This window comes from Buteo buteo, chromosome 8 (assembly GCF_964188355.1).
Source record: "Buteo buteo chromosome 8, bButBut1.hap1.1, whole genome shotgun sequence".
NCBI classification, from domain to species: Eukaryota; Metazoa; Chordata; class Aves; order Accipitriformes; family Accipitridae; genus Buteo; species Buteo buteo.
The window spans coordinates 32,267,794-32,293,134 of record NC_134178.1 but is presented as its reverse complement, the minus strand read 5'-3'; the positions used below and the strand labels follow the sequence as shown (position 1 = coordinate 32,293,134).

The 25,341-nt window shown below is 43.0% G+C and overlaps 3 protein-coding genes across 8 annotated transcripts in view; 1 reads left to right on the top strand and 2 right to left on the bottom strand.

The window, feature by feature from the left end:
- The window catches only part of CRYBG3 (crystallin beta-gamma domain containing 3), a 99,189-nt gene extending 96,299 nt beyond the window's left edge, over positions 1-2,890 (top strand). Inside the window, exon 22 of the mRNA XM_075034041.1 lies at positions 942-2,890. Coding sequence (XP_074890142.1) covers positions 942-1,030 — 89 coding nt within the window. The 3' untranslated portion in view covers positions 1,031-2,890. The remainder of the gene's footprint in view (positions 1-941) is intronic.
- Positions 2,891-3,654: 764 nt separating this feature from the next.
- RIOX2 (ribosomal oxygenase 2) lies at positions 3,655-21,931 on the bottom strand. 6 transcript variants are annotated; one of them, XM_075034046.1, is made up of 10 exons: positions 21,827-21,931; positions 15,862-16,297; positions 14,338-14,457; positions 13,020-13,148; positions 9,940-10,043; positions 8,016-8,118; positions 7,206-7,371; positions 6,607-6,695; positions 5,211-5,321; positions 3,655-3,907 (listed from the first exon to the last, which is right to left on the bottom strand). In XM_075034046.1, the coding sequence occupies exons 1-10, from the start codon at positions 21,853-21,855 to the stop codon at positions 3,746-3,748; spliced, it is 1,449 nt and encodes a 482-aa protein (XP_074890147.1). In that variant the 5' UTR covers positions 21,856-21,931; the 3' UTR covers positions 3,655-3,745. The 6 variants fall into 6 exon arrangements, with proteins under 6 accessions (XP_074890147.1, XP_074890143.1, XP_074890144.1 ...); XM_075034042.1 differs by lacking the exon at positions 21,827-21,931 and adding an exon at positions 19,947-20,506; XM_075034043.1 differs by lacking the exon at positions 21,827-21,931 and adding an exon at positions 19,947-20,506 and having other exon boundaries at positions 3,655-3,904.
- A 3,005-nt stretch (positions 21,932-24,936) lies between these two features.
- The window catches only part of GABRR3 (gamma-aminobutyric acid type A receptor subunit rho3), a 30,584-nt gene continuing 30,179 nt past the window's right edge, over positions 24,937-25,341 (bottom strand). The window contains exon 9 of the mRNA XM_075034048.1: positions 24,937-25,239. Coding sequence (XP_074890149.1) covers positions 24,937-25,239 — 303 coding nt within the window. The remainder of the gene's footprint in view (positions 25,240-25,341) is intronic.

Sequence of the window (25,341 nt, the reverse complement as noted above, 5' to 3'; positions counted from 1 at the left end):
TTATCCCTAGGGAGAGGTGGTGGGGCGGTGGCTGGTTATGAGGCTGGGGGCTTTACCCTGCTGTCTTCTCAGATGAAAGGTCTAAGTAAGTTAATTGATAGCCTAACAGCCCTGCAGGGCTTACAGGGTAATGGCACATCCCACAGGTGAAGCTGTCAGCCTTTTCAATGAATGTCCTTCTGGCCATTACACATCTGACCTCTGCAGCTCAAACTTACTGATAATGAATTCTCAACCCTGTGATGTTGAAATAATAGACCACTCCTGGCCTCCAGATCTAAGGAGTTTAACCACCATTACTAATTTGTAAATAGTTACTATACTGATGGCAACTCTGACAGTATCAGAGAGCTGTGTTGCCTAGGTTACTGCAAAATATAATGTTGGAAGGCTGGGGTGGCGAGATAGCACTTCATAGCTCTTTAGAACATTTATTTCTTTTAGTGGATTTTTATTTATGGCATAATGATAAAAAATGCACTGTCGTTTCTATGCCACATGTATTCAAAGGAGAGAAATTTTAAGGACTTCCTAAGTTTGTGGTTGAAATGGATATTCTACACCAACTAATCTTACGTGTATCTGTGAATCTGTGTATTTCTACTACAGCAATATGTGCCTTAAAGTCCAGACACACTGCGGGAGCTCAGTATCTGCCAAAAGCAAAATCTCTTTAGAGGTGCTGTTTCTGTGCACATTTGCACCAGTTTGTGGTATGCTCTGCTTCCTAACTAATGGAGTTCCTCAGGCCCTAAGCTGACAAGTGACAGTTTGAAGGAGACAAATGTACAGAGGCGGAGGGGCAGACACCAGCCCTCTACCTCATGGAATTTCTATTTTTCAGCTAATTTTCTTGGTCACACTTCATAAAGATTATGCATAGACTTTTCTGAGCATTTCTTATAAAAATTTTTCCTTCATGATTTTGTTTTGTTTTTAAGGGGGAAATTATTATGACAAGAATCACATCATTATGAATCAGCCAATAGACAACAGACGTTCACAAAAATGGGATATTGAAATATTGTGAGTAAAACCCATCACACAGATGGACCTCGTGTGGGTTATTAACAGCTAGAGGGGGAAAAAACTACTGAAGTCACACACCACTGGAACCTTAAGAAGCAACTCCTCTCTACTTGCCTTCGTACCAAGCACCAACTCCTAAAACAACTGAATCTTGCACAAATAGAAGATGGGAGGCTGATTTAATGTCTTTCCACAGGGAAGCTGGTTCTTTAGAGACCGCTCCTATGAAAGTCACTATTACTCTTCATCTGAAGTATTAGAAGTAAATGCAAAGGCCAGACATCAGTTTTCCAGGATATGAACTACAACACAATATGGGAAGGGCTCTTTAGAAATGTTGTCTTCACCTTCCTCTCAAACTGACAGAAGCTCACTGAAGAATGAATGCACTTGATGAGCCTGAAGGAGGTTGAGTGGGACTTTTATGTCCTAAGTGAAACTATTTAGGCTCCAAGCGATCCTGAAGCTCAAATCATATCTTGCTAAAATATGATTTATTTTGTTCAAAAAGACAACTCTGAATTGGAATCACCAGCTCAGCATGTGAAATGAGGCAATAGCAAAAGCCTGACTTTCACCCCCCCTAATGTTACTGGTAGGCCATTGTCTCCGTTTGTTTTAAGGGTACCAAATTTCCAGATTCAGGAACTGGGTTGTCACTGAAGATCACCTTTAGCATGGAGCCCTGTATGCATGTATCAAAAGAGAATACAGTCCCAGGTCAGGCTAGACTTCTACAAGGGCTAGCTGCATTTAGAGCAGTAATGATTTTAACTCCACCTGTATTTTGTTTTGATGTATATAGATTAATTTAATACAATGTAATCTGGTCTTGAAACCATGTCTTCCTTCAGAAAACCATTCTCCCTAGTATGTATTTTCAAAGGTGCTAGCAGCCTGCATTTCAACACTTGCCTAATGGTAAAAGAACAGCATAACTATGGCTCATCTCATCAACAACATGTACATCTTGGGCCAAAGGATAAGGACTTCAGCTAATGGTCTGGACCTTGGCCTGCTGGTGCTCTTCTCAATTTCAGCACTATGCAACCAGCCTGCTAGCTAGCACTTGAGGCAGATAGAGCCAAGTACCTTACTGGACTGCAGTTGTTGCAGGCTTTAAAAGCATGTTCCTGGCTCAACACTGAAAATTACAGAAGGAACTGCAGAAAATTGTAGGGCTGTGAACAACTGACATGGAAGAGAAGTCCCTTAGGTCACTCGTAACTTCATTTGATTTCAGCATCACTAAATTAATCTACTTCATTGAAAATGTAATATTTTTCTTCCTTATTTGTATATTCAGGGTATGTATTTCTATAACTATTTAAAGAGGTTTAGGTTCGCTAAAGATGATATTTTAGTTTCCAAAAGCTGTAACTATTCCAGTTGTGCATTCAAACAGGATTAATCCCCAAACAAATAAAAACACATAACCCTAAGTTTGCCACAGAAGTAAAATATATGGATGTCTATTTTTGTATGAAATGGAGTTCTATATAGTACTATTTAAAAAAAGAAACTATCATCTCTTGCACTTACTCTTTTACATTCTAAAATTATCATAAATCTGCTGTTTAAATCTTCAACTATATGTATATATTTTTCCAAATAAAGCACTTCTTTAGCTTTTTTTATGTAAGCCAGTATATCATGTGCTACATGTGACTTGCTTTCCATATGAAATTTTAAAAGCCTGTGTAAAAAGTTCTAGTCTTTTAAACCTAGAATGACTAAATCATATTTGGTGTGTCAGTGTTACGTAACAAAGCAAAGCAGGCTTTTGTACTTAAGAGATCTTGAATGTAAAATGCTAAGCATGTATATTTTAATTGTATAAAACTTGGTTTTTTAGGAGGAACATTTTGCTTGCTCATTTCTTTTTAAACAAACTAAATACAACAATAGTTTTTAGCAGATGTCAAGCACACTCCTGTAAAATATTTCCTTTCAAACGGACAAGAAAGGGATAACTATATTGAATAGGTGACTGCGCTGTTACATTAGTTTGCATATTAAACATCAATGTTCAAGTATTAAAATAACTGCACTACTCCCATCAAAACCCACTCAAAGGAGGATTGAAGATACAGATTCCAGTTCCTGGTTACTTTCACATTAAATATTGGTGCTGGGAGAGGTAGAGGTTAAATACTATTGTTTGTTTATTCCAGTGGTGGCAGCATCTGAGAGGAAACGAGGGTTTTCTTGGGCAAAGTCTTACCCCTTTGGGAAACAAAATACACAGCTTTTACTAAGAAGCTTTTGTTCTCTCAGGGTGAACAAATGTGTTTTCTTGCTAGTGAATTTTACAAATGAAAAAGTAAGTTACTGGGTTTTGCCCGAGGTCCTCGAGCCTGCTCCATGTGTATACCTTTAGATGTCCTCCACATCGAGGCATAGATCCAGAGAAAAGGGGATACCACAGTGCTGGTGTTACTATGGGTGACTTCATCCATCCACAGACATGGAGCTGTGGCTCACTGGATGATAAGCAGCTTACCTGTTTTTCCCAATGCCCATTTTCCCAAAGCTAAGGAAAGAAAAGTAACATTTGAACTAGAAAGTAGCAAAGTATATATATTGCAATGCTTTGTTAGACAGCAATACAAACCAAAGGCTGGATAGATAAAAAAGTAATTTAATAAGCCTTTCTCTCAAGAGATTCTTAATGGCCAGAAATACTACTTACAGGAGCAGCTAATTCACAAAAGCATCAAATAACTTCAATTAGACATTCAGTCCATAGGGACAAGACAAGGTTTTCTTTCTCCTCATCTGAGATAAGGTTAAGCTCTTTAACATTAACAGTGCTGCTACTCCAGATCTGCTTCAGTGCATCCAAGTATGACAAAGGAAACCGCAGTCCATGAGTCTGCTGGGGGGGGGGGGGGGGGGGTGTGGGAAAAAAAAAAAATCCTTCAGGTAAGTGCAGTGTTCCTTATTATACAGCAGTGTGTGTTAGGCTACAGGTACTGATCAGCAGCTATGTGCTCCCTTCCCCCACCACACTGGTATTTCTGAGAGCATCATCCAAAAGTGCAGTATTGTCCTGCCACCTTTGTTAATAGAAAAACAGGTGACATCTCTTACATGTTCTAGCACACCTTATGAGGTAGGGTGGCTGACAGTGCATGGCTTCCTCATGTGCTTTCCACACTGAAGAATAAAAGAACTTTAAATTTACACTCTTGCCTAACACTACCTGTTATTTTTTTGGAAGGCTATTAAGTTTCTTTCGATCTGCCACATGCAGTGCTTGGACATTGACAGAACCACAGAGAACCTCCATTACCACAGCTGGAGTCTTTATGGGCAGGAAGGTATATTGTACAGGTGCCAGTGTACAACCTCAGCTACCCCCTGTTCTCTACTCTAGAGGACCAATGAGATTTACCTTAAAAGGTAAGTAAATGCCAGGCAAAAAGCCTTGCTGTAATTACTGAGACAAGAACAGGCTGTGTTCTGTTTTGCCTCTACAGTGAATTTGTGCAGACCCGTATTCAAGTGTTTCAGGTCACAGACCTAAGATAGAGCATCTTGCTATCAGGAAGTGGAACACAACGTTCCAAGCCTCACAACCACTCTTCAGGACTATTTATGATTCGACCAAAAGCACATTGTACATGGAGATGAACCATCTGCAGCCTTACTAACAATACCAAGAGTTCCCTCCTTACATTTCAGTAAAAGAGTTAACTCTACTCCCAATGCTGACCCACCCCCCCACCGTAAAACAGACACCCTTATCTTGCAGCATGTTCCAGTGGATACAGAATCTAACATGGGTTCAACGTGGCATAAACATGGTGCATGAGGTGCAGTGATCCCTGCTACTACTGAACATGTGCTAGCACATCCAGTAGCCTTAATGATAAATGATGTGCTAAAGGACACAGAAGAGCTACTTCTAGCCACTCCAGCAGCTCTGCTAGCTAAGACATAAGAAGAAATCCTGTTAACATCTCAAACATTTAATTAAGCATGAGATTGCATTACTTGGTTCTAACTATTAACTGTGTTGCAGCTCATCTGGGTACTTGGGAGATGGGCAGAAATGCTTTGGGTGGTGAGGCATACAGCAGAACCCAGGCCCCTGCTACCATCTCAGTCAAGCTCAGCTAACACAGCAAAACCCCCTGTGGCAATGTAGCTTTTGGTGTGTGTTTGTAGGAACAAACCTGTGATGTGCCTTCCTCACTAGTAGTATCATCTTCTCTCCCCATCATGTGAGTTTCTCTCCTGTTCTTTAAAGAATGATAAACATAAACCATATCTCTGTGAATTTCATCCTAAAAGACAGCAGGAAGAAAACAGTTACATATGATCCACACCCTCAAATTCATCTCACTCAAGTGACAAGTGTTAGCTCCTTCATTCTGGAGTGAGTCCACTGTTACATCGAATGAAAGCAATTTGCCTTCCTAACTGAATGATCCAACAGCCACCTACTAAAGCAGAAAGGCAGTCTCCAAAACAGCTTTGAAAATTTATTTATAACCTATAATTTTCTGCCTTAATACTGCCTCTACTAAACTCACAAGACTGATGCTGTATAGAAAACATGTTATTTAAGGTGCACCTCCTAGAAGGTCTTAATGAAGAAGCATGCAGCCCTAAATTTCCATTCTGATACTTATCTCTTAAAAATCATATGCCTGTTATCATTTCTTGGTCAAAGCTGTGCAAACCAATTCAGAGCTTTGTGGGCAGGTCTCGCACTGAATTTGTGGACAAAAGTCTTGCACGTGTGCTGTCATTCAGGGTTTATCTGTATGACATCAGAAGGAGAGGCAGCAAAAAATTGCAAAAAAAAAAAGCTCCCAAACCCTACACGGTCTCGCAGCAATATGGACACAAACAAAATGGAGGAGAAAAATCAGAAAGGTACAGAATTTTTTTCTTGGAAATATTTGCTCATTAAAAAAAAATTGTACAAGATAGATAGATAGTCTGTCCCATCCCCTCTTTTTTTTTTTTTAATTATGACAACAAAAAGCAATTCTACAATTTCACACTAATAAACCTTCACAGAGAAGTAGTAGTCTGAACACAATAACCCAAGATGCCAGCATCTATTTTGTGGCAGTACTAAGTTGTTCCACTGGCAGTCACTTAGGTACAAAGATAACTCAGAAGTGAAGACTAAATGCAACCACAGTCGGCAGCAGCTGCAACAAAGAGAATTCCTTCTCTTGAGGGAACCTATTTTTATAACTTATTCATGCACTTAAATACAAAGAATAAAAAAAAATAAAATCCATTATCAAGAGCTATAGAGGCCATTTAGCAGCTGTGATGATCTATCCCATCCAACCTCAGATAAAAGCTATGCACCTACCGTGCAGAATCACGGACTAAATTTAGTTCTGCAGCTCTCCTCCAGGAGGCAAGAATGTGCCCTATTACTGCTTGACAACCACCCCCAGTGATCTCCTGACAAACCCTAATGGGATGCAGGATCCAACTAAGTGTAACTGCACAGCCCTTTTAGACCAGTACAACAGAGCAACAACTCACATACCTCGCACTCCCCACCCCACCCCAAGCATACAAGGGTGGCTTCATTATACTTACAGAATTCTCTTGATCTGGTTCCACTGTAATGATAGCATGATCTCTAAACTGCAGTCTGATTTTGCTATCTATTTTTGGCAGTTTCCCACCTAAGAAAAATAAATTCTCCATTAGAAAGGAAGGAAACCAGATGAACAGTGCAGATTGAGCCCTCTGTGCTCTACTCTCTTGTGGCTGGATTTTTTGTTAACCTGTGTTTCAACACCCACATGTTCTCAAACGTTGGGGGGGGGGGGGGGAGATTTTTCAATTCTCGCCTTTACAGTCTACAAATAGCTGTGATGATTGATAGCAAGCTAGAGCATAAGGACAAATTCTACCAGTTAAACATTCTCAGTACACAGTAGTTTATTAAAGCTGCCAATTTCAGTCTAGGATAACCTTTATTTCTCTCTGAGAGACACATGTCATTTCTTCCAGTAGACACAGGGAACTGACCAACTGAGGCGTGCAAATGCACATGTATAGCCCAGCACAATGTGAAGCTGATGCTAAACTATAATCTTTGCCTACCATAAAATACCAAAGTCCGCCTCTTGGCAGAGTTAGCAACAGCTCTATGATCACATCAGCCGGTTTTGGTTAACTTCAAAATCTACCTGGAGTCAAAGGATGAGAGTCACATCCCAACCAAGGTGGCAACCGGTTCATAATGAAATCCTTCTTCATGTCAGATGACCTCAGTTCTCTGGTGTTTTCCAGACGGTCTGCAAGCCTTCTCAAAAGGCTACTCAGTTTTTTTGTCGAGTCAGCTGTATCCACCTGCTGAATATTCACACAGAGTTGCTCTCACGTGAATTCAAGCTAAACAGCCTAGCCTAAAGAGAAAGAGGTGCAGTAATGCACTGAAAATCTGGACACTCCTCTTTTATCTTTGCAAAGGGTAACATTTACTCCCAAAACAATTTTTGTTTCTTTTACACATTCCCCACCAGCTGTTCAGGCACCAAAGCCAATGCTCACTTTCCCTCACTCCAGGGCTACCTGCAATGCTAAAGGACTTGCAAGTGTAGTTGAAAGAGAGACTTGTTCCTTCTGCATGCTGATGAGCAGCACAACTGGACTACCATTAAGTGGTCACAGAACAATTTACAGTTTTGCTAACTTTTAAAGATGCAAAAGCTTGGCCTGACAGGAACTATGCCTGTCTGACAGCTCCAAAGCAAATACCATTGATTTTATAAGGAAACAAGCCATACAAGGACACTGATATGAAAGAAAGGCAGTGCTATGAACTAGGCAAAGCTTCAGATGGCACAAACCTCAGAACAGTCATCCTGAAGACTTCAAAAGCAGTTGTGCTGCTAGACAAGACTGAGCTTTCAGAGCAGATCAACAAGATACATGCTTGCCTCAGTGCTGAAGTTTCATCTGAATGCACTATTCTTCCCTTAGTCCCACCTATTTACCATAAGCAGTTGCCTTGGTATGCTTGTCCGCAGCACCACATCTTCTTTTGCTGAATCAAACACAAGGCCAGGAATTGCATCCAGTAAGAAATCTCCCCAAGAGCTGAAGGACAAGAAGAAAAAAAAAAAATTTACTAAAATAGTTGCACTGAAATTAAACCAGACATCTTAACTGATGTCAAGGGCTGGAAACACAGTGGTCCAATTCCGAATCTGCTTTGTGCCTTTGGCCCTTCCATTACCACTCTGTAGTCTCGTGCAATAGCTCATTCTCATCTCAATTGTATGTGTGTCCTCACTACCTACAGGTCAGCGGCACTCCTACAGAGGGAAGGAACTGGCTTGAGAAGGGTCCAGTTTGTTCTGATTCGGGTGCTTGCCATTTACCAGCGGATTCAGCTTAAAGATGACCTCAGTGAATGAAGACATTCCTACTAGGGTCATTATTATCCAACCGTACACACATACGGCCTCATTGCACAAATGAAGGGCGGGGGGTCGTGTTATTTAGCATGCTTTTGAGACACTTACATTGAAGGAGGACATGTACAGAGGGTTATCAAATCCAACACAGCATCAGTTTTTAGCTTTGCTACAAACTTAATTATGACCCCAGGAACAAGACCCCTGCATATTTCTACAGGGCTTTTAATGATACCCAACAGGTACCTTGTAGGTGTCTTGTTTTGTGTTAAATCCCCATTCTTAGCCTACATACTATAAAAAAAAAAAAATTGGCCTTTGATCTCTGTGCTTCTGTTCCCCAACTGTAAGAATAAACTAGAGGAGGGGAGGGAGGACTACTGCCTGCACCTTCTTTGCCTAGCTTGAGTCAACCCCATCAAGTTGACTCATGCAGAAGTGCTCTCCTGTCCATGTGTGACCTCTCTCCCTACCACCTCCTCACGAGCTGGTTTAATGGGCAAACAACCAGGGCAAGTGTCCAGCATCCAAGGCTGCCAGCAGAATCCCACCCAAATAGGGCAGGCAGCAGACCAGGGCCTGTCCTCCAGCATACACTTCACCCTCTGCTCTTGTTCTCCCTCAGCACTCCTTTTTCAGCACTGATCTCTAGACACTACTTCAGTTAAAAAAAAAAAAAAAAAAGTATGACTTGTTATAGTCTCATTTACATTTTTTTTATCGTCTCCACTCAAGTGTTCCACTGTCTGCTACACAGAGTTACCAGCAGTACTGAACTGAGGCCAATGACTCCAAACCCAGCATCTGAGAGGCTGATTAGGTGGCAGCAGCATTTCCCTGCGTGATGACAATGTTTCTTTCAGTGGGCACAAGGATCAGATGTGTGTCAAAGGAAATCTGACTTGCATGCATGGGTTAGGAGATGAAAAACACAGATAAGTAGAAAATATTTGCGGAGGAAGAATTTGCAACGAGTCTGTCAGAACAGTTGTAACATTATCTTCCACATTAAAGTCCACAGCTGGTAAATAATAAAATAACCAATTAAAAAGCAATCAAGCTTGCTGCATGAAAACCTGGTAAACAGGCTGCTTCAAACAAGGGTCTTGCTCCCCTCCTTCCCCCAAACCCCAAAACTTTAATTACTGCTACCTGAACACTAGCTTAGATTCTGTTACTAACAGCAGGTCACATATATAATAGTGGGGTGCCCACATACCTTCCATGTCACCACATCTTGGGGAGGGGGGGGAGGTGACATGCCCTATCCCTGTATTACTCACAGAAAAACAAACCACACAAGGGCTAAAAAGAATGAACACAGGAAAGAGCTAAGCAGAGCTCATTACAAGGTGGTTATTTTTTAATTTTTTTTCAGAAACAGGACATCACTTCTTTGAAACACTGGTTTCAGGTCTGTACTATTCACACACATCATCTGGCAGAGGAAAGCCATTTTCAGAAAAGCTAAACAAACAAACAAAAAGTAAAGAGTAATTACTTGTTTTGGTAGGTACTGATGGTCACGTGTGTAGAATAGGAGATCCCAAGTGGAGTGTCAGCTTGGTGAATAGTCCCTCTTGGGAAATACAGTAAGTCACCTGGCTGCAAGAAAATGAAAGAGAATTGATATATTTAGGGCACCTAGTCAAACCTTATTGTAGTCCAAATAGAGAAAATACTCTCTGAGCAGACAGACTGACAATGTATCTTTTTTAAAATCACAAAATAGAGAGATCCTCCATTGTACACTTTAATAACATAAAATAAAGCACTCTAAGCCAGACGTCCAATACCTTAAACTTTCCAACTTACTGTCAATATTTACTACACACCTGTCTGAAAACACGAAGCAAGCTTTTAACCTTATAGAACATGCACACTGCAACTCAGCTGCATAAAGACGACAAAGAAGCAGCTGAGATGAACCCGCTGACAATAAAGCACGCTAGCAGAGGAGCAATGCAATGTGAATTTGGTTAGATCATGTCAAAAGAAAAGGCCAGTATTCCACAAGAAAAGCCAAATATTCTATAAAGATGCTGATCTGTTACAATACTGTTGTCTGAAATTTTCAGTTAAAACACTTAAACAATTACAACCTTCTTCCTCCCTATCTTTCTTCTCACCTATCTAAATTAAATCTCCACACTGATAAAAATTTAGGTTAGGCAAGTCAAGATAAGAGAGAAGTAAAAAGCACATGAAATTCCCTCCAAGAAGGAAAACCAGTTTACTTATGGCTTCTCCTAGAAACATCTATATAGTTGGATAGCACAGTTAAAGAGAAAATTCATAAAGCAACAATGATGAAATTTGATTCCATTTTAATTCTACCATTCCTTAAATTTGGTTACATCACCTACTTCTAAGCGCCTACCAAACTAACACAGATATATTTAAAGTGAATACTACTTGATTTCTCACTGAATTTTAAGTTCTCTTTAGATTATGAGGCTTCACAGGACTTGGCAAGATCCTGTCTCTTCATCCATTTATAACACTCTGTAAAGCATCATAGATCAGCTATGTACGATTTATTTGTTCTGAAGCAAGCCCCCCTCTGCCATTAAAAAACTGTGTGCCTTACCAGTGTAGGAACTACACTAACCAACTAAGAGCACTTTGAATTCTCTTCATTTGCTATATTTCACATCTCCAGCAAGAAAACAAACTGGAGGAAGGGTCGCATAGGGGAAGGGTAAGAGCCCCGAACACCTAACAGAGTGATGACAAACTAGTCCACAAAAGAAATTATTTCATGCTGTAGCACCCCATGCCTTCCACTAAGAAGCTGGGACCACAATTTTTCAAGGCAGTCTTCACTGCAAAGTCCAACTCTTATTCATCTTATCTGCTGGGTAGTCTCATCAATGTCACTGACATGAGTCAGCAAGCACAACACTCTTCAATTACAAGAATCGGAATCTTCACAGACTCCAGGTGGCAAAACAGGTTGGGGCAGGACAGAGCATTTGACAAGAGACAGTGCAGATCTGATCACTTTGCTGCCTTCTTACTTCTGAAATGGAGGAAGGAGGGGTAGACAAGGAGAAGTACCAGCAAATTAAATGGAAGAATCATACATGAAGGCAGCTAGATAGCCAGCTACCAAATAAGCTCTGTGCTTGACATCAGTAACAAACCAGCCATGGCCACGGCCTGTTGCAGTGTCACCAAAACACACTGCAGCTTGGGACCTTATACACAAACCAGCATGCCTTTGCTCTCAGTCAGCTACCAGTTTTTGGTAGGAAGGGAGAACACCACCAATACAGTCTCTAACTGGTCCATTTGTTCTAAACTGCCCAGGGATGGCAGACTGCAGACAGAAATACAGAAAAGGAGAAAGGAAATATTCTAGAAAGATGTTTAGGGAGGAAATCAGAGTCATCTGACAGCATCCCTGTCAAGAGACAGCTCCAGACAGACAACCAAAATCTGACAGCGGCCACCTGGAAGAAATGGGTCACAAGAAGTGAAGAACATCAAACAGAAGAAAAATAAATTAAAAACTTAGATAATTTTTAAGCCCTTTTCAGAGGCCAGTATTTTCACTCCACTAGTGTCAGTAAAATGGCTTATGGAATACATCAAAGCCATTGACGTCTGGCCCAAAATGTTCCAGAAATTAAGAAGGGAACTGTAATTTACTAGACTTTGCATCACCCAATACATCATGACAATCGAATATTACCCTCTGTCAAACTACACAGCTAATGATGTCAGTATCATACCCAATGTGTCATACTATTCCTGAATTACCTACACCCAAAAGCAGGTCTGAACACCAGGAAGAGCAGAGACCTTGCAGAGAGAGGCCCTATGACAGGCCACAAGGCAGGGAAACTAAGGAGCCTTCCAATGCAGAGCAGCGCTGTCTGCAGGATAAATAACATGCTTCAAAAGCACAAGCATGTAAAAAAGGATGGGACAAGTACCAGATGCCCTGCTGTCAAAGGGGCTGCATTCGTTAATCTTCATGAAATGCTCTTTTTATTCCAAATAACAAAAACTAGCCAAACACTTGATTTTCAGATTTGGAAAAAGAAAAAAACAATTAATACGGCAAGTTAATATGGGCTTTAGTTCATGCTTTTGTTTATCAGCCAAGGATAAATATTTACCTCTAATTCACCAGAACAGTGACAACCTTCGGTAAAGCAGTAAGTCTTAGTGCATAGAAGGATTAGCCTGATTGATTATAGATAGCTTGTAAAAGCATTAAAATGTTTCATAAGCATATATATAAACCAAATGGGTTTTCTGCACACAACTCCACAAATAAGATCCAGGAGTCAGGGTGCCCAAGTTGGAGAATATTGGAGAATTTCCAGAAATGACCAATTTCTTTGTCCATTATTTAAATACTAAAGCAAAGGATACCTTTGAAAAACGATAGGTTAGACAACTATTGCCCAAATTTCTCGTGCTCAGTGTTTTGTGCACCAACCCTCCCCTCAATTTCACAACCATGATCATTCAGAATACTGTCTTCAAGAAATGGACCATTTTAATTAAACATGACTACTTTTCTGGCAACCATAGCCCAGACCACATAAAGCAATTCAATTATAATACCTTTAATATGAATTCGTGTGTGGGATTCCCAATCCTATCTTCTGGTTCAACATTATATTCACGAGCTAAATGTACTGTTGGTTTATAGAGTCGCCAATGCTTCTCACCTTCTAGCTGAAGGATAAACACCTGCAAAAGACCATAAATCCAAATGCATAAGAAAGGCTTCCTGCCCCTCACACATCCAACTGATCAGAAATTTTAAGTCATCTTCTTACTTGGAAAGTCTGTGGAACCATGCCAGAAATCAGGGACAGAAAGCAAACAGAAGCACGGGTTGCTTTTGTGACAATGGAAGAAACAGATTTCACTGCTCTCAGCTACTCCACAGCATGGCAAAAAGGATTCCTCTCGCATTACTTTTTAGACGTCTACAATGCAGAAATTTACATTTGAACTATTTCTTTAGGCTGTACTTAAGAGACAACAGAGAGGAGAGCTGTGAAGTGTGATCTGTTTCATCCTAAGGTAGCCATTTGGAAATCCCCATTTCTCTTCAGTCACTTATTTAAGTGCTAGACAACTAACTCAAAAGTAATGTCTGCCACACAGATACTCAAAATATCAAGTGAGAGAGTTCTTATCACCATTCACTGACAAACAGACCATAAGAAACATCTAGGGGATGCTGTGAGCTGGAGGCTGATGACATACACCAGAAGATGCAGGTTGTGGGGCTGCTGAACAAGCATAATGAAAATGAAACTCCAGGTGTATTTAATGGAAATTAAAATAATAAAAAGCAAAAACTACATGTAGGATGGGGTTTTTTGTTTTGGTTTAAGTGGGATAGCCCAACTTTTTCTTAATGCAGCGTCTATTTGAATGTTTCTTTTAGAAGCTAAATTAAAACGCATTTTGACCACAGGACTTCATCATAGCGGTAACTTTTTGAAAACAGTAGGACCAACAAATGGGAACCAGCACAACCAGTCTGCTTTCACTGTCCAGCTGAAGAAAAAGGACTTCTAGATTCCTGGGGGTCTGAATGAAGTGAATATGAAAAAAGGTGCTAGAAAGCTTCTGCAGCTGGGAAAACAAATTCTCATTTCATCTAATGAAAATACCAAGTCTAGAAAGCACAGTTTACATGATATTACCATTAGATATTACTATTAGTACCTCTTCAGTAAAATTATAGAAGAAAAAGGACTATAAAGACACACTTGCAACTAATTACTCTAAGTTTTCAGTGGAAAAAACATTTTTCTATAGTAAGTTATTTGGGGGGGGGGGTGTAAAAAGCGCACATACAGGTATCCACTCCCACTAGCGAAAGCCCACACACAGTTTCAGAGACAAGGTTGTGCTGTCCTACCTCAACATCATCGTAGTGAGGGGGAAGGCCCTGTGATCCCTGGGGAGTAATGTAAACATTCGACCCAACCAGAGACCCGAAGTAGCACTCCAGCTTCTCCTGAATCTTCCACAGCTCCTCCTTTAAAAAGAAATTATGCTGTTACTAGTGAAGAGCTCAGCCAAGCCAGGCTGCCATCCAGCCCACAGCCTCCCCATCACTTGGGAGGTCCTTCTTGAGAATGATCACATCCCCACAGGCAGACAGAGGCTGGGAAAGCAGATGCTCTGTATGAGTGTTTCTCCTGAAAGCAAGCACTGTGGATGCAAAGGAGATCTGCCATGAAGGTAATCGGTAAGCCAAGAAGTCTGGTGCTCCCAACATAGCATTGATGTTTGTTCTCTTCCCTGTACCATTTTTAGGTTGCAAAAACAAACAAGGCTAGACAGAGGAAAATAAACCACCCATCATCTCAGGAACAGCAAAACATCTTAAGACAATAAACACATGCAGGACTTGCATTATATGGGCTAGCATCAAAGAAAGCGTACAAAGATTAGAGCCCTTTTTCCAGTGACTCCAACTGTTTGGGCATATTCGAGAACAAACTTTACTTATCCACATCTAACATGTAACAGACAGTGCACCAAAGGGATGACTCTCATATCAGAAGATGCCAACTACCAGGCCTGCACAAGTGCAACTTCAACCAGAATTTACATAGGTTCAGCTCCAGCTCTAGATTTCAGCTGAAGCCATGTAACATTTCAACCTGTAGATGCCCCTGCCGCTGGCCATTACAGCCACACTCAAACTGAGATCAGCCAGCGACACTATACTTGGGACTCAGCTGTGTATTTTGAGTCCTTAAGGACCATTACACAATTAAATTGCGTTGACACCATGGGACAAAAAAAGGACTACCTCAATCCAAGTACCTACAAGTATCTGAGTCCTTTACACAACTGTGCAGGCACCACTGCCTCATTCTCATACACGAAGATTGCAAAGGCATCAAAAAGAACAAGAGAGGACAGTCAGCTAAAACAACGTGGTATATTTCCGTGGTGCAATTCAAAGCCAGTCCATTAGCAAGAATGGTGGAGTATCCTGGAAATATTTTACATGGTTTCACACCCTGCCTTCCATTAAAGGAAAGTGGTTCAAAAGCCCCTATTTGCATAAGGAAACAGTCGGTCAAAAGGGATAATTTAAGCAGATACAGATGCATAATCATCAATTTTGTGCATTTACTTTTTTCTAAACTTTCATGTGACAAAGTGAATTTTTTAAAAAAATACCTAATATTATAGCATGAATCAGATTTTGTTCTCACTGCATAGCACTGAAACATGATGGGCAATGCAAAAGTATAAACCATGTTTTAATTAATACAGTTCATGTATAGGTTTCAGCAGGTCACTGATGTCAGCTACTTCCCCTGGATTTACTGGGGACAGAGATGAAGCTATGTCTAGTACAACTCAAGCAAAGTATACCAGATTATAAAGCATGCATTAATTATATTCAATGAAACAATCCAACCTTAAATCTCTGAGGCTGATGAAACTGTATTGTTGCCTTTTTCTGGTCAAAATCCTTCTTCAGCTGCATGTAATTCACTTTGCCTTCTTTATTTAAAACTTTCTTTTTTCCATTCACACATCTGCAGATATTTATATCTTGCCCATAGTACAGACCCTGGCTGCACAGTTCCTTCAAATCTGATAACTGGAATAGGGACTGGTAGTAAGCAGCCAGCAGGGGATCATTTCTCTGAACAAGAAGTGGCTTTTGCTCCCAATACTCCCTGAAAAACATCTCTTGTTTGATGGGAGAGATGAAGCTTCCGAAGAGGCTGTCTGGGTTCTCAAAATTCATGACTGACAGAGAGCAAGCTTCTTCCACCTTTGCTCGTTTACACTGTGCCTGCATTTCTTTTCCCATTTCAGCATGCTTCCCTCCTTTCTTAGGCATGTTCCTGTTCAAGAGGAAAGAGAACCAAAACAGTCAACCAGTAACACAACCTCTACAGCTCACAGGCCCAGAGCAGCTCCTCGTGCCTTATCCAGTGGGATATCAGAGTATACTGGGAACAGCTCTGCTTTCAGATGCTCACTATTTGCTCCAAGCAGCAGAAAAAAGGAAAGCCCACAGCAGGCCTCCAATCCTCTCTCAAACCTCAGCAAACTCCGAAGGGCTCTACTGGGAGCCGTTGCTCTCTGAAGCTTAAATCCCACAGCAGAATTTATACTAAAAAACATACAACGAAATCCAATGGTCACACAACAGATCTTTACAAATGCAGGAACCTACCCACACAAAGAACCTGTGGTAGACTGCTCTTCTGTAGCAAGAGCTGCAAGTTATTAAAAAAATTAACTGAGCTTTAAGAGATTTAATGGCAACATACAGAATGGGGTGGAGAGAGGGGATAAGATCAGAAATTTGTACCCTATTGCACTTCCTTGAAATGCATTAACTTTAGGAAAAAGAAACACAGTGAAGACTTCCCAATGACTTTCCAGCCAGAGCACGATGGAGGAGGATGTATGGCATTTCAAGTGCAGAACCCAACCAGTTAAACACAGTGGCTGGTGTGGTGTGTGTTAAGGTAAACTTTCCTTTCAAGCTGGCCTACACATTGTAAACCCAGTGTCTACATAGCTGTACAGTTACCAGACTAAAGCTTTAGCAGGACCTACAGAGAAGGCAGCTGCTGCAGTGGGGGAACACTGACACGGGTACAACAGCATGCACTAAGGGCTATGCAATAATACAGTGAACAGAAAACACAGGGAAATGGGGCACGGAAAGAGGGAGGCCAAGTGAAAAACTAGATCGCTGGGGGGGAAGAAGGAATATGTACCGAGGTTCAGTGGGCGAGGATGATTCAACTGGCAGGAGGGTTACAGAAGCTTCCAAAGAAACAGAAAAACCCAGAGCAGACTCCCCTGCTGGTGGAGCAGGTTTCAGGAACATGAAGTAAGGGCACCTGCTTGAGGTCTCAGGCCCTGGGAACAATTTTATGCTAAATTATGTGGCAGTGCCAGGCATCTAGTGATGCTCACCGCGCAGTGGCCCACATCTCAGCCTCTGTCAGGGTCTCCATGCTGTATCTGGAATGGCCAAGTTTAGCAAAACTAAGTTTATAGAAGAGAGGGAACGTTGTTAGGCCTTTCTGTTGATGCTATGCAATTACACCAAAAACTAAAATGTAAGATTCTGCTTTCATTTCTGCAAAGGTTTCAAACTTTGTAGTTTACGTAGAATAAAAGGAATTCTTTCATCCAAGTACAGATAATTAATTTTAAAGGTGGAAGTAATTTACTTTGTTTTTCCAGGTAGATAATATACTTATGTATCATTATGTAAAAACAAAGTTAATTCACAAAGGGTTTAGCTGCCAAGTTCTCAGGAAAGTTAAGGCAAAAATGAAGTAACGGTAGGTCTAACACCATAGTATATGTAGACATACTTGCCTTAAGTCTGCACCAGTATTTCATCCCCAAGAGCAGCCCAGAGCACCAGGCAGCTGTAAAAGCCTGCCTGAGAAGCTGAGTTAAGTATCCTGACAATGAGCCAGCACCAAGCCCTCTAGCACCACAGCTTGCCTACTAGGTCTGGGCTGGCCAACTCAGACTGACTCTGGGCACGTCTGAGCAAGTTTGTGAAGCCAACACATGAGGAGTTAGAGCACGCTGATGCTTTCATTCGTAAGTAAAAATGACAGCTTTACTCCCAAAAGTAAATGTTCCCATTTATTAAGATGCTTTTACTTACACAGACCCCTTATCATGAAACTTAAACTCCAGTTCTAGTATTTACATGCAGTACTAAGTTCTCCTGTGTAATAGTATGCAGGACACCCTCGCTGATCCACTAACTCCTGGGCAGAGTGTTTCATCAGCCGTTCCTGTAACAGCCTGTACCTCAACAGTAACCTACAGTCACCTTAGTCCTGCAGGAAGGGATCCACATCACCACCATCCTGAGAGGACAGACATTCCCAGCTGCAGCAAGCTACAGTTCTCCATGAGGCAAGGGAATGCTTAAAAAAAACCCTGAAAATTAGTCCCTAGCTGCTAGCAACATCTGAAGATGCTGCTGGCACCAAGATCTACAACTGACATCCCCACGTGCCAGCAACACAAATGCAACCAAGCCTCAATCACCAGTTTTGAATTCCAGACCTAAATCCATCATATCAACCTCTCAGCTCACTCACACTATATTCAACAAAGTTAAATTCAGATATGTACTATTCACAGAATGTGGCTTCATTTACACCGTGTGCTGTTTTGTAGTGTTTTGTCAGTTATTATAACTGTAGAACCACAGAACGGTTTGGGTTGGAAGAGATCATCTAGTCCAAACCCCCTGCCGTGGACAGGGACATCTTCTAGTAGATCAGGTTGCTCACATACTCAGCCAATGACAGAGCATCCACGACTTCTCAGGGCAACCTCTTCCAGTGTCTCACCACCCTCATCAGAGAAAATTTCTTCCTTATGTCCAGTCTAAACCTACCCTCTTTCAGTTTAAAACCATTGCCCTTGTCCTGTCGCTACGGGCCCTGATAAAAAGGTCTCTCTCCATCTTTCTTATAAGCCCCCTTTAAGTACTGAAAGCCTGCAGTAAGGTCTCCCTGGAGCCTTCAGTTCTGCAGGCTGAAGAACTCCAACTCTCTCAGCCTTTCCTCATAGGAGAGGGGCTCCAGCCCTCAGATCACTTTTGTGGCCCTTCTCTGGACCCGCTCCAGCAGGTCCCTATCTTTCCTGCGCTGAGGACCCCAGAGCTGGACGCAGTACTGCAGGAGGGGTCTCACCAGAGTACAGGGGGAGAATCACCTCCCTCGACGTGCTGGGCACACTGCTTTTGATGCAGCCCGGGATACGGCTGGCTTTCTGGGTTCATATCGAATTTCCCATCTACCAATACCCCCAAGCCCTTCTCTACAGGGCTAGAGAACAAACACAGCAACAGAACGAACCCGTTTCTGCTTCACACGGGAACAGCTATTCCACATCAGTGTTTTTCAACTCGCACACCAGCTGTGCCCGTTTGAGTTCAGGCCCGGCAGCTGCAGGGGGACTCGGCTCCCCCCGAAGCGCCAGGGAAGACAGATGGGCGCAGCGGCTCTGAGGCCACACGGCGCCCGCCGCTCCCCCTCACCGCACCGGGCCGCTACCGAACCGTTTCCAGGAGGGAGAAAGGCGGAGAGTCGCGCTCCCGTGCCCGCAGCGGCTGGCGGCCGGCGCTCCTTGCCCCGGCCAGCCTCACCGGCGCGGCCGGGCTGCCCCGAGGGGCACCCAGCGAGGGACGCTGCCCGTGCTCGGCGGCTGCCGGGGCCCCCACTTCCCGAGCCCCGGGGCGGGCGGACAGCACCTACTAAGCCGCCCCAGCTCCTTCGGGGCCCCGGCGGGTCAGCCACGAGGCCGCCGGGCTCGGCGCCGCCCCCACGCGTCCCGCAGCCGCGGACGCCTTGCGTCCCGGAGGGGCGGCGAGCCCGGCGGGGCGGCGGTGGTCCCGCTCCTCCTCCCGCCGCCGCCGGCCCCCCCCTCCCCTTCGCCCACAGGCCCCCACAGCCCCCGGGGGCTCAGCCCGCCCGGCCCGCGGCACGCACTCACCCGGCCGCGCGGGCCGCAGCAGGCGGGGCGGGGCGATCGGCGGCCGGGAGGAAATGGCGGCGGAGCCGGGCGGGGAGCGGCGCGGGCCCCCCCGGGGGGGCGGGACCGGACCGGACCGGACCGGACCGGGTCAGGCCAGGCCAGGCCAGGCCGGGGCGGAAGCAGGAGGCCGTCGCTGACGCCCTGGATGTCCCGGGAGGCGACGCCTCCGGGCGGCGGCGGAGGGGCTGAGGCTCGTCCCGAGGGCGCCGGGAGCGAGGGGCTCCTCCAACGGCTCGCGCCTGTTTCCGAGCCGCCTCGGTCTCCCCCGGCCCGGCCGCTGCGGAGGCCTCCTCCGCGGGAGCGGGTCCCGCGCTCCGCCCTGCCGCCGGCGGGCGGCTGGCTGCGGCGGCTGCTGCTGGCCCTGCTGGCGGAGGAGCGCGGTTTGCAGCGGTTAACGTTTTGCCGAGGCTTGCTGAGGGTGAAGAAGGAGACTTCTGAAGATGTCGAGCTGGAATAATGCTCAGCAGTGTCAGCCAGTAATGGTGGCCGGTGTTTCGCGCCATTTAAGCTCGCGTCGTGGAGAGACCGTAACGTCAACCACCTTTTTCACTCCCAAACCAGAAAGTTTTAAAGCAATCGCCCCTCGAAAACATAATATGTGCAATAACTGTTTCTTCTTCATCTACCCAAGTTATTTAGCGTGTATGTGCGTGACAGAAAAATACTTTTTTTTTAAACCGATAGGGAATTACACAACAGTATCTCCACTAATGCTGTTATGCGGATTAAATTAGGGGAGACAACATAAAACCTTCTGTTGTTTGTATAAAATTTTATTTCATGCTGCACACAAAAGCACCTGGGCTTTAGCTGCGTTATTTTTTCCTGGATTAAAATCTTGTTCCAGAGCTCGGGCTCCCTCCAAGAAATCTTTAGAATCCTCACTGAGCACATGAAAACTTCTAGAAATATTTTTAGTTACCTTTATTAAAGATGGTTTTTAATGGTTTAATTTACATAGGCTGAAAGACATCAGAGAAATTGTTAGGTAGGTTTTGCTAAAGTTTCATTCTTGTGTACTGATAGGCTTGAAGCATACAAGCAGAACTACCAGCAAAAGGTGAATTTTGGAAACCTCAGCAGCCTTACAGTGCATGGCTATTATAAGTAGAAAGTTGTATCGGGCGTAAGTTAGTTACTAGAAGGACCTTTCAGTGACAGGTAGAAGAGGGGACTGCTGTGTTCTATTAACAACTTACGGAGGGAAACAGTAGAGCCTTTCACATCTAAAATACCAATTCAAATCCCTGTCTATAGAAAATGGATTTGCAGTCCTGTTCCTTCTTGAGCTGTGGTTGTTACTCACACAGTAATAACTCCGGCTTCCCTGGCACTAGCTAGATCTTTTGGAACAAACATTATGTGATTCCAGTGGGTTCTGCGTTCATGAATGCATCCAGTAAACTCCTATGTGCTGAGTAGAGAAACTGGCAAAATATAATACACAGGAAAAGGGGATGGAGGAGCGAAAAAGGCAAACACTGCTCATCCTGTTCAGTCCTTGTTCCTTTACCACCTGGACCACTTTGGTCACCAGCTGACCGAAACATCATAGCCAGTTGATCATGAAATACAGATTAATCAGCATGTGGATGCATTACCAGAAGGGAGATTTTGCCAGGGATGAACCTAAGGTTGTCCTAATTGTACATATGTGTATGAATTAGATAGTAAAATCTAAGTTTCTCTATAAAGCATTTTTCTTTCATTGGGCTATCACTTTTGAAGAAAAAGAAGACATTCTCTGCTTTCTGACTCAGTTCATCACAACGTCACTCAACATTCAGGACACTTTGCAAAATTTATTAAATTGTGAATATTTTAGTGTAAACACTCACCAATAGTTGGGATATTCAAAGGTGTACATTTTTGTAGCTCTCCCGAAGACAGGTCCCTGGCATGAAATTCTGCTTACTTCTTTGATGAGGATCAGAAAGCTTTGAAGAATGAAGTAGTTCTCCAGACTTTAAAGTTTGCATCACCTACATTAACACTTACAGGATGTTTTCTTTCTGCAGATGGGTGTAGCAGCAGATGCTAAAAATAGGGAGGCCACATCCTGCACCTCAGCTGGTCACAGAAACCATTACAAACTGTTATTTCTGTTCAAAAATCCACAAAGTACTCTCAGCTTGAATACGACTAGGATGAATACCCAAACAAGTACGTATTTACATAATGGCCGTGACGTTTTAACTTCTAGTAAACACTGTGGGAAGTGAAACCCATACATTTGACTGGCTGCAAAACCAGCCGCAAATAACAGGAATGGGAAATACTTGTGAATACTTTTTTAAAGACTTCCATGCTGGTCTGTCTAGACAAATTGACTAAAAGTATTTATTACCATCCCTTTCTGGAAGATTACACAAGCTTCAGATAAGGGTCATGTGAGTTTTAGTCAGCCCTCCAGCACCCTCTAAACAAGAAATAATGTATTTAAATAGTTTGTTGGTTTTTACTATTTATACAAGCAACAGATTTTTGAAGTATAATTGATCCTGATATCATCCCTGTCACTGCATTGAGAAGATAAAAATTAAAAGCTTTGCTGTAAAAGTATGCATTTAAGTTTCATCATCATAATGTGCAATCTTCTTCATTATCCTAATAAAACTTGCTATATAGTCCTCTCTGTGGGGAGAACACTTTGCCAATGGTTACATTCACAGTTGAAAGTAACTAACAGTTTCCTCCATCAAAGCAAGCTGTGCAGCTTTCAGGCACCTGTATAGGATGTGCCTGGAAGGTAAATGCAGGCAGGAATCTCTTTTCCTCCACACTTCCATTTGTGGGCCTGTTTGCTGGACAGCCTACACAGGGCTTGGGCATGCTGCGCTCTGGGACTTTTGCTGCTGCAGATCCTGTAAGAAATTTAGAAGAGGGAACTGGTTTGGGTCAAGAAGCACATGGGTATTTTTTTCTCTTGGAAGCTGAGGATTTACTGTTGGCTACACAACAAATACCTCTTCCTGTAAGGCAGATAAAAAAATTATGTGAAAACAATGATGTTATGTTAGTTTGTGTGAAAAGTTTAGGACACTCATGACACATCTGGAGCAATTAGATGGGATCTTCTCAGGCAAACTGAAACACCTGTGCAGGATGCCTCCATAATGGCAGTGCAGTAGTGAAGATGTCATGGTATCTTTTTTCTATATATCTATATTACACATTTGCTCAGCTTGAGGTCTGGTGTGCTGTTGCTGTTGCCTGCGTGTCCTTTCGCTTTACGTTCCCAGCATTGTCATTCCTGGTACGGTTTTGCTTTTCATGACAGAATTTCCTGGAAGAGTATCAAAGCCATCCTAGCTCTGATCATTTGGCAATGAACTGGCAGCCAAAGTACCCACTCATTCCATCACATTTCAGTCACCTGGCATGCAGTGCATCACCAGCTTCTCCAGCTCTGTAACTGGGAGCTTGACAAATGCAGCTTTTTGAAAGAGTAAGAGACATCACCATGCTATAAGCAAACAATATTGGAGCAGGAAAATCAAATAAACTGGAGAGTGGTTCAGGCTTCCAAATTTATTCCCATTTCCTAATCTTGACCAAGCAGTGACCAAGTGCATTTGCCTTGTGACATTTTTTGCCACCACAAATTATCATTTTGAACTGACTTTCTAAATATAAACTCACTTCATTAAATGACAGACAAACCCAAGGAACTTAAATGGAAAATGTTCCTCATTTGGGAAAGTCACAAAAATAATCTTGATTCTTTTCTGGACCTGTGAATACTTTCTGTGTGTGTCCCTGAACATCCTTAACCCAATCTCCTTAGCCTGAACCTAAGGATATTTCCCTGCAGGATTCATCTGGGAGTGACAGGATTCCTGTATATGGCTCTGGTTTGGCACAGCTGGTTCCTTTTATTTCCTGTGTGTCTCAGTGTGGTATCTTGAACTGTGCTGGGGATCAGTGCTGCAAGCAGCCATATGTAGCTTCTCCTCACTGTTACATTCCACCTCAAAAGCCGGGGTGGGGGGATAAAACCCCAAGCTCATGTATGCAACATAAAGCAGAAGAACCAGATTCTGCTGAAGACATGGTTGGGTTGTTTTCTTGACAAGGTTTTCTAAAATCTCTGCCTCAAAGCCTGTGTTTCTGAAATGAACAGTTATGCAGAAAGCAGGGGATCACAGCAGGTCTATGTGAGGCACAGGTGTGTGGGTGTCACAGGAGGGGCATAGCTTCTGCAGGTGATGCTAGTCACCCACCTGGGAGGTGGCCGTGAGACACTGAGTGCATCCTGTCTGGGACATTGTTCCTGTGCTGCCTTAGGGACTAGTGAGCAAGACTTCTCCAAAATAAAGGCCCTTCACGGTGGTCCTGTGGAAAGTCAGGGACAGCTGACAGGGTGAGGTTTTTTCTAGAGGTGTTGATGATGCACAATGTACAAAGCCCCATCGGCTTTGCTTCCTGCTTTCTGCTGATCCTTACTCCACCGCTAAGCCATAATCACTTTCCCCCTAGTTGCCAACCAAGGACAAAGGCTGCTGAGGTGCATACAGGTTGCCTAGCAAAACCGAAATGCAGCAAGTGAAATAAGGATAGGAATTATTTGAAGGCAATCGGTGCTGATTGCCTACTAAAATGGACCACAAGTGGAGAACAAACAGAAAGGCTGATTAAAGAGGAATGGTTAGAGTGTAGATAGAGACTGGATTATACCTCAGGTGGGAGCTGCTGTCTGTTCAGGTGTGTGACAAACAGCTCCCCTGGTGAGCAAACTGCTTCTCTGTTACTGTGGGAGCAGCATGTGCGTTAACTTGCCCCAGTGAAGCATTGCATAGTCCAATTGAAAAAGTAACCAAACCAGCCTTGGTATGATGCAGAAGTCAGCTTTGGAAACTTTTAACCCTTCCCTCTACTGCTGTTGCCTTATTTTTAAAGCACGATGCTACCCTCATATGCAAAATAATGTCTGGCTTATGATTTTTGTTCATAGGTACAAACCCCAGTAAAAAAAGTTGAACACAATATACACACTGGGAAATATAATCCTGGAATATGTGTCAATAACATGATTGTTCTGTAAAATAATCCTGCCCACGTTTCCCTTCAGAGATCTCTTCCTCTTTATGCGAGTTGTGTCCACATTGGAGATGCTGGCTGCACGTGCCCGAGTCTCATTCTCTTCACAGCGGTCTGAGAAAGCAGTCAGGTCAATGTCCACATCCGTGTCGTGAAAGCAGCCATCGAAAGCCATTGCTTGCACTGCTTCAATACTATACATTCCTGAAGCCTGGCAACAAAGAATAGTTATTCTGCATCTAGCAGGAGCCATTTTAGTAAATTATAAATAAATAAAACAGAAAATAAAGCTCTCTCTTCAGTGTTGTTCCCT